The 17,404-nt window shown below is 46.3% G+C and overlaps 1 protein-coding gene across 2 annotated transcripts in view; it reads left to right on the plus strand.

Annotated features, from left to right (window-relative positions):
• The first annotated feature begins 6,032 nt into the window (after positions 1-6,032).
• LOC118570222 (sine oculis binding protein homolog) overlaps positions 6,033-17,404 on the plus strand; it is a 164,784-nt gene continuing 153,412 nt past the window's right edge. Inside the window, exon 1 of one of the 2 annotated variants that reach the window (XM_036168577.1) lies at positions 6,033-7,197. In XM_036168577.1, coding sequence (XP_036024470.1) covers positions 7,102-7,197 — 96 coding nt within the window. In that variant the 5' untranslated portion in view covers positions 6,033-7,101. The remainder of the gene's footprint in view (positions 7,198-17,404) is intronic. The other variant, XM_036168576.1, reaches the window with a different exon arrangement.

The following is a 17,404-nucleotide window of genomic DNA, read 5'->3' on the forward strand; positions in this document are numbered from 1 at the left end:
CTTTTGTACATAAAAGGCTATAGGTTACTTCCAGGTCATTGAAATACATAGTATGAGTCATCATAGCAATATTCTAAAATATAAATTACAGTGCTCATTTCACAAATGATCAGTAAACTAGGATACCATATTCAGGGGCCCCCATAAAGATGAGATCCCCCATTCTACTGGGAGTGCCTCAAGTTCACATGAAGCTGATAGGAACCGGAGAATCTGTGTGCCTGTCATGGAAGGAAAGCCCACCCCTGTTCTTCTGGTTGGGTTTGTCTTCAGCTGGCATGGCCAAGGATGTAAGTGTTCCTGGAGCAGAAGCAGGAGGGGACTCCACTCAAGGGTGCTGGGCTGTCTTGGTATTTAATGGCAAAGCTTATCAGGGCCAAGTAGCCTGCACACATAATAGAACTGGAAAGAACTTGGGCCTTCCCAGGCATAGCTGAATGAATGTCTTTCTACATGAATCTGTCCACCCCACTTTTCAAGTCTCTTTCCTTTACCATGACTACAGGCTCCCTATAATCTTGCTATGTATTCCTTTCTCCTCACCATCTTCATCTAGCTCAGGGGTTCTCAACCTGTGGGGTCACAACCCCTTTGGGGTCAAACGTCCCTTTTGTAGGGGTCACATTCAGATATCTATATTGTGATCCATAACAAAATTACAGTTACGGAGTAACAATGAAATAATTTTCTGGTTGTGGGTCACTACAACATGAGGAACTATATTAAAGGGTCACAGCATTAGGAAGGGTGAAATAAATGAAACACTTCTCAGTATATCAAAATCTTAACCGCACCACAGCCACCTTGCAAAGTCCTCAGCCCTGCTGAGCAGCTGTGCTTCATTCAGCTCTTATAAAATTCTGCCCACAACACTTACTCCCAGAGTCTGGGATCTCTGCATGGCTAGCTCCTTCTCGCTTTTCCAGTTACAAGTCCAAAGTTTTCTCTCAGAGGCCTTCGTGTCTTAGCTAAAGTAGACTTGCCACCACCACATCTTCTAAGTTCTTTTTAACAGTTGATCGTGGTGGCTGTAACCCCAACACCTAAGAGGCTGATGCAGGAGGATTGCTACAATCTAGAGGACAGTCTACATGACATAGTTCTAGGCCAGCCTGAGCTACCAAAATGAGAAAAAAAAATCCAGTCTCAAAACTAACTAGCTAACTAACTAACTATCCAACTAAGTAACTAAACAATAAAATAACACCATCTGCTTTGTTACCTTGCTTGCTGTTTTACTTCCAGACTCTAAAGTCTTTGAGGGTTGAACATGCTGCCACACACTTGGACATGCTGCCACACACTTAGACATAGTGTCACACACTTGGACATGCTGCCACACACTTAGATATGGTGTCACACACTTGGACATGCTGCCACACACTTGGAGATGCTACCACATACTTGAACATGGTGTCACATACTTGAACATGCTGCCACACACTTGGACATGCTGCCACACACTTAGACATGGTGTCACACACTTAGACATAGTGTCACACACTTGGACATGCTGCCACACACTTAGACATGCTGCCACACACTTGGACATGCTGCCACACACTTAGATATGGTGTCACACACTTGGACATACTGCCACATACTTGGACATGCTACCACATACTTGAACATGGTGTCACATACTTGAACATGCTGCCACACACTTGGACATGCTGCCACACACTTAGACATGGTGTCACACACTTAGACATAGTGTCACACACTTGGACATGCTGCCACACACTTAGACATGCTGCCACACACTTGGACATGCTGCCACACACTTAGATATGGTGTCACACACTTGGACATACTGCCACATACTTGGACATGCTACCACATACTTGAACATGGTGTCACATACTTGAACATGCTGCCACATACTTGGACATGGTGTCACATACTTGAACATGCTGCCACACACTTGGACATGGTGCCACACACTTAGATATGGTGTCACACACTTATAATTCTAGCCTTGGGGAGACTGAGGAAGGGAATCTCAAGTCCAAGGTCAGCCAAGGCTACAAAGCAAGACTGTCACAAAAAAACAAGCAAGCAAACAAAAAGCAAACACATTGTGAGATTTGAAAACCTGTCAAGTTATGCTTGCTGCTGCCAAGCACCCAGAAACAGTGCTGGGGCCTTCCACACGTATTTATTGAGTTCATGAATAAATAAGCAATAAACCCGGACAGGTACCCATTCTCAAGAAAACAAAAACAAAAAGCAAACAACAACAACAACAAAACCCACAAAGAAGTAGAGTGTCTGTGTAATTTCAGGTCTCAGACTCCTGAGAACCCCTCTGTTGTCCATAGTTAAAACCCCATGTTAACTAGAAATATACTGTTTCTACGACTCTTCTTTAAATTTATTCTACAATTTTGTCCTTTGCAGTTGAACATAATCACAAGTTCTGAAGCATATTTTAATAAAAAAAAGACCATCATTGAGCTGGGCGGTGGTGGCACATGCCTTTAATTCCAGCAGTTGGGAGGCAGAGGCAGACCTCTGCGAGTTCGAGGCCAGCCTAGATTACAGAGTGAGTTCCAGGAAAGGCACAAAGCTACACAGAGAAACCCTGACTCAACCCCCCCCCCAAAAAAAAAGACCATCATTGTACATTTGGTCTAGATAAAAAAGAGTCCCAACGTTTACGCTGGTAGGTCCTAACAACTACATTTCAGTGAACTGATGATGTGTTTGTGATACAAACACTAGATACTTGCCTCTGCTTCTCCAATCTTCTGGAGGACTTGGAAGGATTAAACTTCGGGCAGATCTCTGTGACTAACTCTAGACAATGTATATGTTCCTGCCATGGGAAGTTCCCCAGGCCCTCATTTTCTCTATAGTGACCGTGAAAGCATGTACATGTGTGATGTTCATCCCAAGCCATTGCACAGAGAATAATTGCTAAAGAGATCCACCATGACACTTAGACGACTTTGTTAGAGCTAGAAAACAAATCTTGTTTTAAGCCTCTGGGATTTTTCCTAAGATTGGTTGTTGCAACCTAACTCAAGGAAATCTAATGTGCTACTGAATGGGAAATATGTTGTTAGCCTATGTACCATTAGCAAGAAATAGATACCACTTAAAACGCAAGAATTCAAGGTAAAATGCATTTTAATCTTATATCTGTGGGCCTTAGATTAGGTAAAACATAGATTGTTATAGGAATTCATTTAAATCAGATTAGCATAGTATTTAAATCTCCAGAACTGGAATTGGACAGGAAGTTATGAGTCCACATCCCAGTACTTCTCACCAACTTGTGTAAGATTCAGCTTCCTTATGTGACTTGGAGATAACAAAGTAGCTTCATGGGTTTATGAATATTAAGTGAGACAATTCCTATCATGTGTTCAACATCATAATTATATTTTAATCCTCACCTTTAGCTAGAGCACAGAGTTTGTTCAAGATGAACACTCATTTCAAATATTGCACAGGAAAAAAATTAAGATGTCTTTTAGGATACACTAGTCAATGCTGCATGATAACAAATATCTATAGGAGGGGGTCTATAGATAACAAATACCTACTGAAGACCACTCTGGGGTCTTCCCATCTGCTTTCTGATGTGTTTTCTAAGTAAAGTAGCCTCAAGTAAAGACCAAGAGCAACCCTTAAGAGGAAAAACACACCAGAGGAATACACAGAAGATGGGGCCTGTGTCCATCGTGGTGATTGGCAGGGCTAACAAGAGGAAAAATGAGGAGTAACTGTATACTGGGAGGCTTGGGTACTGTGTGGGGGTGGGGTGGAGGAGTCTGAGGACTAACTGTATGCTAGGGAGGCTTGGGTGCTGTGTGGGGGGTGGGTGGAGGAGTCTTCAGAGAATTGTTTATGTTATCGTTTCTACCACAGTTATACTTTTACAATGAAGCTATCCAGGGAACATGATCTGACTCGATTCCAAGTGCATACGGCATCAACTCTTGCTCTACTGACGTTCTGTAGTACATTTGGAAAAACACAGATTCATGCACAGGTAGCAATGGCAGCTCCGAAGTTTATGTGAGATCAGCAGCTTTCCTCAGATATATTTTCTGTGCTTCCATTGCCAGTAAAGATGTGCTTCATGGTTCTGGCCCAATCTTCTTACCTCAGTTTTCTAGAGGGCACAGAGGAACAGGGGGCTGATTAATGTTATTATTTTTATTAAACACCTGGGCTATTTCTTTAAAGTCCCTTTCTTTGAAAAAAGTACAGCTGCTTCTAAATATAAGTCTGGGCAATAGTTTACCTTTTCTGTTTACTTGTTTCTTAACTTGTGAAACTGTATCTCAGATTCAGGGTATACAACTTGTTACTTGATATCAGTGAAGCAACAGTGAATCAATTGTGACAGCTCTGGCACCAAAGGAAACAGAGCAGACTTAAATATGTTTCCAAGAGACAAAGGCGTCCTATTGCATAGTTTATTTTACAACACGTGTCTGAAGTTTTACACTTTCCCAAAGTAAAAAAAACCAAAAGTTTTCCCAGCACTTCTTTAGCTAAGAGGACAGAATACAAAGAACAAACCTGCTCCCATCCACATATTGTCTGGGTGAAATTCTGATTTAAACCCCCAAGGATTTCCTCCTTTTCCTCTCCCAGCAGCAGTATCATGGAGGCACTCCTTGCTTAAAGCTCAGCCCACCAAACACCACACAAGTTAGCGATCTGGAAAGGGGTGTAGACATAAATAGGTCTGGGCTTCTCTCAGCCTTCTTACTACTGGGTCGCTGAAGGTTTGCCAAGGTCTACTTACTGCAAACAAGGACTTAGGGCTCCCAAGCTGGGTGCACCTGGATATGCTCCCGTGGCTACTGTAAAAATCTCACGGAGGCACAGCTGTAACTGAAAATGCTCCCTGGATGCATTTCCATCCCCCCTTTCTTAATTTCTTGAAAACTTGCTAAGGGTCCCAAGTGTTATCCGCCCCCCCCCCCCCCCCTGAGTCTTTCACCAGGACCTTAACAGGGAAAGCTGACTCCAGCAGTTCCCTCAGCCCTCCTGGAGGGCTTGGGATAGACGCTAGAAGGAGTAGGAGGAGCCGGGTACTGCTTCCCTTTGCACGTTCAGCAGTGCAAGCAAGAGTTGCTTTCCCTAGTACACTCCCGAATATTTGGAATTCGGTGTGTACGAAACAAATTATGCTAAAATGCAAAGCAGGCTTCATAGAGGTGTTGTTCAGCCCTCCGGAATATGCTCACAGATATTTTTAATTCGACGCTTAAGAGACAAAACGATGCTAAAATGCAAATTAGGCAATGCAATACTCAGAATGAACCCCACTTGATAGGCCGAGCTGAGATTTTAATGAAAAGCTTACTCATACCCCCACACCGATTTCATTCTATCTTTTTAAGTGCTTAAAAATGTGTAATTTTAAATTCCACCACTGTCATAATGAACACTCTGTAATAACAAGCCGCGGAACAATGGACACCCCCATATCACATTGTGTCAGGTAATTACAAAGTGGAGCGGCGCGGGAAAGCTGAACCTGAACTGGGAACATCGAGGTGTCCCTTTGCAGTGTGTAGGAGCTTTCAGAGCTATGTGTTGTCGCTGGAGCCTGATCAAGTGGTTCACACCAATATCTCAACCCAAAAGGCAGGGACAGGCGCAGCCGACCTTGGCCCAGGGCGTGGACAGAGGCGGCCAAGAGGGGACACGTGAGCGCATCAAGGATGAGCTGGGCTCTTGAAACCTGCAGATTCGAGTCTGGTGGAAGAGTGTGGCACCCCGCGGGGAGGAGAGGGTCCTGCTGGGCGTGGCGAGGGCGTCGGGCTGCTGGAGGGAGGGGTCCTGCGCAGGATCCTGCGCGCACAGCAGTACCCACTAAGTCCAGGGCAATGGAGGGTGCACGCGGGGTCACCGGGTAAAGACGATACTTTGTAACAGGGCATAAGAGTGCTCGTGGGGCGGAGGGGGAAGGGAGAGAGAAAGAGAAAGAAAGAAACCATAGAGCTGAAGGCTGAGTTGTCCTACTTCTAAGTCGGGCTCAGGAAGGCGAAAGCCTCCTGGCAAACAGTCTGAGGGCACGCGGCGCTGGGGACCCCTCTAAGGGACATCCAGCCTCCGCACAGTCTGCCGTGGCCCCTGGGGCAGGACACTCGAGCCTGAGCGGTGGGTCGGGTCTGTGTTTCAGTCCGCTACTCGGCTCTGCAATCCCAGGGCCGAATGCTCGCTCCGCTTTCGGGTCCTGCGCCCTTCCACGCTCCACCTCCACCCTTCACCCCCATACATTTTGCCTTAGCGGCCTCTAGGTCAGACTCAGAAGCCAACTCTGAGCCCACAGGAGCCCACGTCTCGAAGTTCAGGAGCAGGTAGGGGGTCTGCCCGTCGCCGCCGAGCAGGGATCGTCGCGGGGAGGCGGCGGCCTCGAGGAGTGCCGGTGCCCGGCGCCCAGGAGCAGGCGGCCGCCAGCAGCCCCCGAAGCGGCGTAGCATCCGCGTCTACAGCGACCGGGAAGCCACGCCCGCTCGCGAGCGGGGGGCTGGCCTAGTCCCCCCCCCCTTCAGCCTCCCCTCCCTCGGACCCCTCCCCGCGCAGTCCCTCCCTCCGCCCGCGGCTCAGCTCGCGGGAGGCGCAGGGCGCCGGGGCTGGCGCGCTCTCCCGGGCGCACACACATATCCACGCACGCACGCCCAGAGCAGCTGTCTCCGCCGTGGCCGGCGCTCCTCTCGCCCATGCGGACCGACAGAGCTCAGGAAGATGGCTGACGACTCCGTGGGGCCCCGAGGATGCAGCCCGGCGGCGGCGGGAGCGGGAGCGGCGACGGCGGCACCGGCAGCGGCGGCAGCAGGAGCGGCGGCGGCGGCGGCAGGAGCGGCGGCGGCGGCATCCCCGAGACTCCCCGGGCTACCCTTCCCCGTGACGGCCACTGACGGTCTCCGCCGCTAGAAGAGACCCCGCTCCTCCCTCGCCTGCCTCCCCCCTCCCAGCCCCGGACCCGCCAGTACCGCTACCTCCGCCAGTGTTGCCACCATCAGCACCACCTCCACCTCCGCCACCGCCACCGCCACCGCCGCCGCCACCACCACCACCGCCGGCGGCGGCAGCAGCCATTTCATCTCCACAGAAACCAGACACAAAAACATGGCAGAAATGGAGAAAGAAGGGAGACCGCCGGAAAATAAACGGAGCCGGAAACCGGCTCACCCCGTGAAGAGGGAGATCAACGAGGAGATGAAGGTATTCTCGGACTCGAGGGCCGGGGAGACCGAGCTCTTTCTTCCGTCTGCTCCCTTTCGGGCTGTTGTATAGGCTTGGGGGCGGGGGGGGGGGGGGACGACGACGACAGGGGCGCGCTTGTCAGTTTCTGTCGGGTCCCAGGGACGCCTCAGCTCCCCCTCCAGGTGCAAAACCGAGGCCAACTCACGGGCTGCATCCCCGAAATCTGCCAACCTCAGATCTGATGGGGGCGGCGGGGGGGGGGGGAAGCATACTATTTAACCTCACAAACCCTAGATTAGTGCAGATGTTTCAAGGCGAGGGTACCGGACCCCAGCTGCGAGTGGGCATGGCGCAGCGGCTTTCCCAATGGTCCGTGTAGCCTTTCTTCCCTTTTCGGAAATAAGACTCCGGACCCCTCCAAAGTTAAGAGCTGCCGAGCCGGGGCACAGGGATACCTGGATTCCACCCCTCTTCCCAGTTCGTCCCCAAGCTGGATGATCCCTCTTTGCTCCAACTCGCCAGCTGCGACCGACCGCGTAGCTGTCAGTGCTCGAGGCTTGGGCCGGAGCGGCGCCGGTCAGGGACGGTGCAGCCAGCGGGCTCGCCTCTGCCGCCCCCGGCCGCTCCTCTCCGCTGCTGCCCCGGTCTCCAGCTCGCCTCTGCACGCCTCACTTTCCAGTTAGCAGACTGGGCAAGCCCGGCTGAAAGCCAGCTGTCTGAGGGGCGGCCTTCACAGCCGCCTGCCCATTGTTCATGAAGGCCAGCCCCGAGTCCTCTCTGCGAGGCCGGGCTCCCTGCCAGGCCAGCGGTGCTCCAGAGGTGGCGAGCGCAGCCTCCTGGCGCTCCAGCTGTTCGCGCTGAAGCCCGAGAACATCGGTCAGCCTGGACCCCTCTGTCACCCCCACTTCTTTATTTTCCTCAAAGTTGTGCGTTTTGCCTGGACGAGGATTTTTGTCTGGTGTGGATTTCACGATTTTTTAAAAAAAATCTCTTTATGTATATAGTTTTGTTTCTATGACTTACCAAAAAAAGTATAAGGCTTGCTTTTTGCGTTTCTTGGTGTTCCCCACTTATGCACAGAATACTCAGCATAGTCAGGTGACTTGGTCATATTCAGTTAAGTTTATATTTGAAAGGCAAACTGGTTAAAAATGGGACTCATTCACTGCGTTTTGGCGTCTTGGTTATAGCAAGCGTATTTAGTGAGAGTGCCGAGGTGTAACCCATGCTTAGAAAGGGCAGACACAGCTTATGCGTTTGTGTAACTAGGTGCATGTTCATAACTTGACCTCTCTCCCGGAAGTCTCACCAGTATTCCACATTTTGGAAGTAGGGCTTTTATTTCTGGGGTGAAGAATTAGTGTCTGGAAGCAGAGGGAATCGGTCTTGGAAAGTAAAGAAGCTTTGCCTTGGAAATTAATACCATTCCTTGTAACAGAAGCCACATTGATTCCAATGATAGACAGTGAGTGTGTGTGTGTGTGTGTGTGTGAGAGAGAGAGAGAGAGAGAGAGAGAGAGAGAGAGAGAGAGAGAGAGAGAAGAGAAAGAAAAGTAAAAGTTGTTTTCTCTCCACGAGGCAGAGTGTGCCCTGCAATTCTGGCCCTTCCTTCTTGTCCTGTGTTTCTACATTACTTTTCCGTGTGGTTTTAAATGGACAGTGGGGGACGACAGGAGAAGGCCACTAGGAAATCACAGCTAGCTCTAGCCCTTTAAAATGCTGCCTAATGCCCTCTATATGGATGGCAGCTTTTAAGTTTCATAGGTTCTAGAATTACAAATTAGCTAATTTTAATCAAAACATGTGAAACGTTATCCCGGCTGGATATAAAGGCTGACTGTGATCGGTGCTTGGGGCGGGTGCTGTTGGCTTTGGCTGCAGGCACACTCCGTGGTTTGGGAGATAGTTTGTCCTTCTGCAGTATAACAGATGTTTGTCTGAACTAGTGAGGAAGAAACAAAAACAACATTGTGTGAAGGGGAAAATGACAGTGTTCAGCCCATGCTGCAGGGCTGAGTGTGGGATTAACCTGGATGCACAGAATTTCCTCTTTTTAAAATGTTATTTTTTCCCCTCTAGATTGCTTTCTACTATTTGAAGTCTTAATTCTTGTTTCAATCTGTAGCATTAAATGAGAAGATTTCTTCTTCTCCTCCTCCTCCTCCTCCTTCTTAGCACATAGTTCAATTGTGGCATTGTCTCTCTAGTTTGGAACAATATGAAAGACCCTGGCATGTCCATGTATACCATTCCAGGGTGTCTAGTGGGTTTATAGGCATTCTTATAGTATAACATCACCAAAAAAAAAAAAAAATCCTTACTTAAAAAGTAGGTTCTGAAAGTCACAGAGTTATTTTGAGCACATTTCTATTTTCTGATTTTAATATTAATCACCACACCAACAGAACCCCTCCCTACCCCTCACGGTATTATCCCTTCAGCTTCCTGAACTGAAGTATAGGGTAACATAACAAGTTGGTTGCCCTGTATAAAAATGTGTGCAACAAAATGTCATCGAGAACACAATGTAGCCTTGTACAGCTTCATATCAGTGCCGCTGGGGCAGCTTGGCTGTATTTGCCTTCATCTGAACAGCTTTCATCTGGACCAGTGTAAACTAAGCCCTGGTAAGTAATCACTGCCCAGCAGAGAGAAAGGAATGTATACAGCTAGCAGGGCCCAAGCTGTAAAAACGGAAACCTGAGCCCCCACCTCGGATCACATATCAAGGCTTGAAGGTAGGGAAATGAAAGGGGAAAGAGGAGAGAGCGAATGGAAAAGTCAGCCTGGGAAGTGGAGGATCAGGAGGAGGCCCCCCTTGGGGAGATTTGGCCCGGGGATTAGGGAATTTTATCGTGGTGTACAGTGACCTACTCGGGTTTCAACACTGCTTGGATTGAGTTGCTTCTCTGTGAGCTGAAAGAAAAGGGATTGGTGTGTGTGTGTGTGTGTGTGTGTGTGTGTGTGTGTGTGTGTGTGTGTGTGATTTTTTTCCCTCCTCTGGGTAACAGAAAGGACACTGGTACAAGTGTCTATTTTAAGTGCAGCAAATGTGGAGGGATGAGAATGACCAGCAGCACAGCCTCACCCAGAGACTTTCTTCAGGATTTCCTGAGCATGGCAATCACACAGTTAGTTCAAAACGGCCAGAGAAGACAGCTGGCTGAGGGTTAGCTGAGCGCAGCCAGGGCAGTGGAGGTGGTCTTCCTGTGGCTGGAAGTTGCTGCTGCTGCTGCTTCACTAGATCAGATATCCAGTGCGTTTTCCTTATCACTGGTTTAATGGCTACGCGGTTGTAACCAATTTAAATTTGATACAATATAATTTCGTGTGTGAAAAGTACACGACTTGGCATAGCTTGGCTACGATGTACTTGCGGGAAAATGTCTTCCCGGCAGGAGCGTGTGTCTTATTGTGAGATTTATGATGTTTCTTCATCTCCTTTTCACTCTAATTTTTCCTGGCTTGAGGAAAAACTACATGCTCTACTCACAAATAGTATGCCTTACTAGTGACCAGTAAAGAGGATCTTAAAAACAGATAGCAATCAAAAAGGTTTTTTTAAAAATTACTCTGGACTTCTAAAACAACCATGGGGATTCTAACTAAGTCAGTGGGACCCTGATACACGGTCAGTTCACATGAAAGTCGAGATGGAGGGGTTCAGTCTGTAGGAAGTTAATTAGCTTAGGAGGATTATATTTACCAGAACATGGTAGATTTAATGTAGAAACTGTGTATTAATGAATGGGCAAATATAAAGGTATGTATAAATTTTCTGTGATCAAGACATGTATTTGTGCACATAAATCTTAGTGAACTGTGGTCAGTAGGTCCCAAACAATGGCACAATTTTTAAAAATTCTATAAGTAGAGATAATGAGTCAATTTTTTTCCTTTAAAACTCTTTGACAAAATTAATGTGATCAGATTAGGCACTCTGGCCTGGAAATCTCTTAAATGCCCCATTATTAACTTACTTACAACATTTGTTTTGTTTCATCAAGTATTCAACTACAGGGTCATTTGTGTAAGATGTCACAAGGTCTCACGTTTGCTGAAGGTTGCTGTCTACAAATATCTTCAATAGCTAATTTGTACTTAAAGTTATACCTTGATCTTGCTTCCCACAACTTGAGGTGTGCACATCTGTTAGTGTTAGCAGGAAACTTTCCATAGGATTCTCGAGTTTGTTCTCTGATGGTCTCTGTGGGGCTTTAGAAATGGCCTCTGTTGGTTGCAGGAACAGTAAAGCAAGCTGCAGAACTGATGAGCTGAATAGCTTGATGTTGCAAATGAAAATTAGAGAAGTTAGAGTAGGGATTGGAAAAGCCTGTGTGTTTAAGGCTGACATGAACTTACGCCCAAAGCAGTCTGATCTTGGGAAACACCATCCTGGTGTCAGCTGCAGTATGTCCCAGGAACTTAGTAAGTGGGCTTGCGACCAGATCTCACCTTCACACATCCTGTCAGGCTGAGCAGGAGCCTCAGGTGTGCTGTGTGACTGAGCTGAGTCCCTACTCAGGTAAGTCAGGCATGGTCCTCGCCTCTTGGGAGCAGAGTTGGGATGTTGCCAAGCCTTTGGCATGGCTCTCACGGCCCATCTCGGGGATCCAGGCTATAGCCATCGGAGATGGTGCAGTAAGGGCTCGGAGACTAAGCTCCCTGCTCTGGTGGGATGGAGGTTTCTAGAAGAGTCTCCACTGGTGGCCTGCCGAGTATGGTGACTAGGAAAGTGCCATTCTCCAAGCCTTAGACAACTTGTAGGTTCCAAATACTAGGAAATGGAAAGGAACCGCTCCACTTCCTCCCGAATCTGAAATAAACATTTGAAATAGAAGAAAATGAGTCTGACAGACTCAGTCCCTTCTGTGTTTCCTGCCTCTGCGCTTGCCAAGCCCTGCTCCGAGGAGCCAAGCCCTGCTTTGCTTGTGTGAAAGACAGACTTATAGGAACCAAGAGGTAACAGAGTTGTAAGGAAAGTCAAAAACAGAGCCTCAATGAAGAGTAAATATTAGTGAGTGCAAGTGACCTCTCCAGACGGAGACTCCCAGAGAAAGGCCAGACTCTTCGGAATTTGGTGTCCAAGGAAATGTCCATTTGACTTATTGAGGCTTTACACTTCTTTTTGAAAAATAACATGTTACAATAGAAAAGTGAGACGGTGAATCATAAACAGTATTCCTGTCGGCTAAAACTTCCTCTCTGGGACTCAGATGTCTGCCACACTTGCTCTCTCTAATGAAATGACTGAATATTTTCCTGAGAGAGACGGGATAGTACGGCGTAGAAGGAGGGGAAAAAGAGACCACTTTTTAAAATTGTGCCAGTTGTAACACAAAGACATAGATGCTCACGTGAGCAGAGCCTGCTGATGTATATTTTAGGGTCTGTAGACGGATGGACGGTCATTAATAGCTCTCATCTAAACCAAAGCCTAGGGAATGTATCGCGTGAAGGCCAGTGGCTCCGGCACAGGCAGGAAAATGAGGCAACAAGTTTTGGCGATTTTTGTCTTTAGGCTAGTTCTGCAGCTGTGATAAGGCACAGCTGCATGCAGCTGTGCACCTGCCATGGCTGCCCCGGGCCAGCAAGGGCCAATATCCACAGTTTCACAGTGCTCCTTTGGCCCTGTTAGGACGGTTAATGTCGTGGCAGCAAAGTAAAATGTGGCACGTGATGGTTTGCTGTCTATCTCATGGAAATAACCCAGGCTGTATTGTGGCAGCACATGGTTTTGGTTTTATATGACGATTGTATAGCCATCGAGTTTGGAATCGTATCAGTGGAAGAGTAAAACTGTCCTCAGCTGTGCAGCGTTGTTAGAATGCATCCTTTGCATTAAGGTTAGCATGGAGATGGCCGATGACAGGGCAGCAGAGTGACCCAGAACAGCACAGTGGTTGTCTCTAAAGGGTTTGAAGCCAGGAAGCTGTCGCCAGACCCCCAAAGCAGAGCTCAGTGTCTAAAGTCTGTGCCATGAGTGCCAGTCAGGCCACTTTTACTAGTTTGTGCCCAGTGGTGGCTACCTCATCAGTCATCACTGGGAGTCTGTCTTACGCCGGCTGACCCAATGGGACTATAAATATGGAAGTACTTTGTAACTGGTGAGGGGCTCTTTACACATCCCCTCTGCACTATCTAAATTCCACTCCATGACCTTTTTCTTAGCGTAACCATAAAATAAAACTAGTCCACTGGGTCTGTGTTACGGGAGACAACCCAGACTCAGCTCTGGGCCCGTGCTGGAACTGATCTAAGCAAGTTCATTATCACCTCACTCTGGAATGGAGCAAGGCCCGCCTCTCTCCCTTCCCTTAAATCTCTCTTAGCAAACCTATGAGGCTTTGAGGGCCAGCCCCACAAGTCAGGCAGAACATATGGGCATAACCAGAGAGAGAAAACTAGTTATCACCCTCTTATCCAAAACGGTACCTAGCGGAGAGTGGCGGCATCCCCCTCCCCAGACTCTTACCCAGCTTGTGACTTGTTCAGGATTGGGAGTTTCCTTTTCCTTTGAAAGTATTTCTCAAGTGCGCTGCTTCCTTGATAATACATGTCAGAATGTTGTGAAGTCAAGTAATGTAACTGACAGATCCTTTTTATTATCATTTAAACGGTGGATCTGACTGATATAGTTGCCTATGAGTGATACTATATGTTAACTGATTTTTAATTAAAGTTAGCCTTTTGTTTTTATAAAAATGGCATACTGTCATGACAGAAACAGTTGAATGAGTAATAGAAATGGGCAAAAAAGTGGGGCTGAAGAGATGGATTAGCTGTTTGGAGCACACATTGTTCTCACAGAGGCCTGAGTTTCGTTCCAAGCACTCATGTTGGATGGCTCACAACTGTCTGTAGCTCTATCTCCAGAAGATCTATCTGATGCCCTCTTCTGGCCTCCATAGGCACCTGCACACACATGTGCTTATACACTCACACACATACAAATACATATACACCACAAATAATAAAAGCAATAAAATAAGTATTAGACAAGAAATAGACAGAAAGCAAAAAAAGGTTTGATTTTCCCACTAAACACAATTATTGTGGGCATCATATATTTTATGCTCTTTTCCATGTGATATAAATTTTTTTGAAAAAAAGATCAATTTTCCTTTAAAACTTAATGTATTGTTAATAGCTTTTCAAGTCACTAAAATTTATTTACTGCATATATTTCAGTGGCAAGATAGTATTCTATTGTATGATTAAACTGAAATTTCTAACCAATTTACAATTGTTTGGCAATTAGTTTTTTGTTGTTTTTTTGTTTTGCTTTGGTTTTAGAAAACAACATTGAGATAAGTATTTCTGAACATAAATCTTTTTGTACCTATTTTCTTAGGCTAAAATGGATACAATAAAATTACCAAGTCAAATGGTATTAAATGTTTAAGCCTTTTAATTCATGGAGTCAAATCATCCTTTCTTTATTTTATTTTATTTTTTAAATTTTTTCAAATTATCCTTTCTAAGAGTTGTAGGGATTAGAGTTCTGTTCAGAAGTATGAGGGTGTTCACTAGTATTATCATTCTCTTTGAGTAGCCTAGGCTGACCTCAGCCTCCTTGTGTAGCAGAGGTTGGCCCTGAGTTTCTGCCCCTTCTGCTTCCACGTCCACAGGGCTAGGATTGCAGGCGTGTGCCACAGTGCCCGGCTGTGCAGTGCTCAGGGCTTCGTGCATGGTAGGGGAACATTCTACCAATTGACCTGCATTTCTAGCCCAGAACTTTGACATTTGTATAAGACTTCTAGTTGAATGAGAATGTCAAAGAAATGTTATGAAATTAAGGTTCAACAAGAAATACATATATACATGCATACACACACATACAACTTGCTAGTATTAAAAGAGCTTGAGAGGGGCTGGAGAAATGTCTTAATGTGTAAAACTGCAAGCCTTAGGACCTGAATTCAGACCCCCAGAACCCATATAAAAATTCAGGTGCAGCACGCATGCCTTTAACCTCAGCTCTGGAGAGCCTTGGGGACAGAAAGAAGACTCGTAGGGCTTTATAGCTGCCCAATCTAATTGAATCAGTGATCTCCAGGGTCAGTGAGGGAACCTGTCTCAAAAGAAATAATGTGGAGAAGCAATTGAGGGCACTCCAGCTTCTTCCTGTTCTCCATACACACGTGCACATGCACCCACATACACGCGTGTGCGTGTGTGAGCGTGCATACACACAAACAAATAAAAAGGAAAACAAAAAAGGAACAAAGAAGCAGTAAAATTTCTTCCTACAGATCGATGACCTAGCTGTTTACTTAGCTCTCTGAGAGCATGCCTTCTGACTAAGTGAGAGTGGGGTGATCTTCGGAGGCCCAGAGGAAAGGAAGGGAGCTAAGAGAACATGGAAGAGACAGGCAGGCGGCGATTGGCAAGACAAAGCACTCAGCTGCATGCGATGTCAAAAAGTTGCAGAATGGGAAGATTCAGTTTTAACTGTGAAATTTGAACATCCCATCTCCAACAATACAACTAATTATGGAGAGTAGAGGCCAATGAGCCAATCCCAATGCAAGCACAGTTTCACCAGCGGCAGATGTGTTCGAGTTGGAAATCACGTGATGACTCTGACAGCCTGTGGTCCGATTTCTCTGTAAGTTCTTGATTGACCCAGGAGGTAAATTGTTTGGGATTGCTGGTCCCTTTGCCACTGAATCTCTAGTAGAATTAAGCCTGGCATGAGAATCAGAAGAGTGACCTCAGCAACGTGGCTGCCCAAACCAGACCTGCAAAATGACACCACCAGTTGACACACCAAGGATGGAGGAACTCTCGCAAGGCCCCACCGCTAAGTGAAGATCTATGGCAGTTAATGGCTGCTGAGATGGGGAGACACAGTCTTCTCCAGGGATAAGCCCTCCGATAGTATCCAATCTCAAGTGGTCAGCCTTAAGCACATATAACATGTGCACAATAACCAAATGGACCCAGTAGTAGTGTGTGTGTGTGTGTGTGTGTGTGTGTGTGTGTGTGTGTGTGTATTTACATGTGTTTATATGTGTAACAATAATAAAGAGGAGGTAATAAATTTGAGAGGGAGTTTGGGGTCATTGGAAGAATTGGAGGGGAGAGAGGGAGGGATGAAAATAGTGTAAATATACTACTCACGTGTGAAAATTTTTTAAAAATTAGAAAAGAACGGGAAAACCTCGTTTGGTTTTATGATGCTCCATAATGCCATGCTCTGATTTTCTGTTGTCAAATGAGGATTTCACGTCAGTTCACCAGGAGTTTATTGTGGAAATTAAACACCCAACACACAGGGCCGTTGAAAGGAACATAGATTTAAAGGATGTGGAGACACTGCTAAGTGCTCTAAGACTTAGAATTACCATTATAATTTTAGTGACCTATTTTCCAAACCCAAATTGGACCACATAGTATGAGAGAGGATTTTTGTGTCACTTCCAAAGGCAAGAAAGCAGTCTGCAAACTTCAACTCAGATGCCAAAGCACTGCAGTTTTTGGCACGTTTTGATGGTTCCTGAGAACAATGATAAAGTATTTGAAATAATGACTGCTCAGTAAAATTCATGTTGTGTCATCACCGTCATTTCAGATTTATTTGCAAAAGCTGCTTTGTTTTTCACATAAGTAGAACTTCCTTGATTTCATTTAATTCTAAAGCTAGGAGGAACTTTTAAAGAAATTTTATTTTATGTGTTTGGGTGTTTTGCATACATGTATGTCTGTGTACCACATGTGTGCCTGGTGCCTTTGGAGACCAGAAGAGGGCGTCTGAGTCCCAGAAATTGGAGCTACAGGTGGTTTCAGGGCACTATGTAGATGCTGGGATTGGAATTTGGGTCCTTTGGAGGAGCAGCCAGAACTCTTAACTGTGGAGACATTTCCCCCACCTTAGGTCTTCAGGAGAAATGCTGCTTGAAGATTTGAGGAAGCACATTCCAAGCCCCAGTCCTCTCCTCCCCGGTCTAGCAGCATCTGTCTCCACTTCATATGGAGCATTGTTGCTTTTGCAGTTATCCAGAGTTTTAACTCTTATCATCTTTGCCCACCCCCTTTAAATAACAAGCAAGAGACAACACAGAAAGGACTAACTTTTAAATTGAAAATTGCTTTTTAAAGGTCATTAATGTAAGAATGTTGGAACATGAAGCAAGGTGCGCCTTTAATCCCAGCACTCGGTGGCAGAGGCAGGCAGATCTCTGTGAGTTTGAGGTTAGCCTGGGCTACAGAGTGAGTTCCA

This window comes from Onychomys torridus, chromosome 19 (assembly GCF_903995425.1).
Source record: "Onychomys torridus chromosome 19, mOncTor1.1, whole genome shotgun sequence".
Classification (NCBI taxonomy): domain Eukaryota; kingdom Metazoa; phylum Chordata; class Mammalia; order Rodentia; family Cricetidae; genus Onychomys; species Onychomys torridus.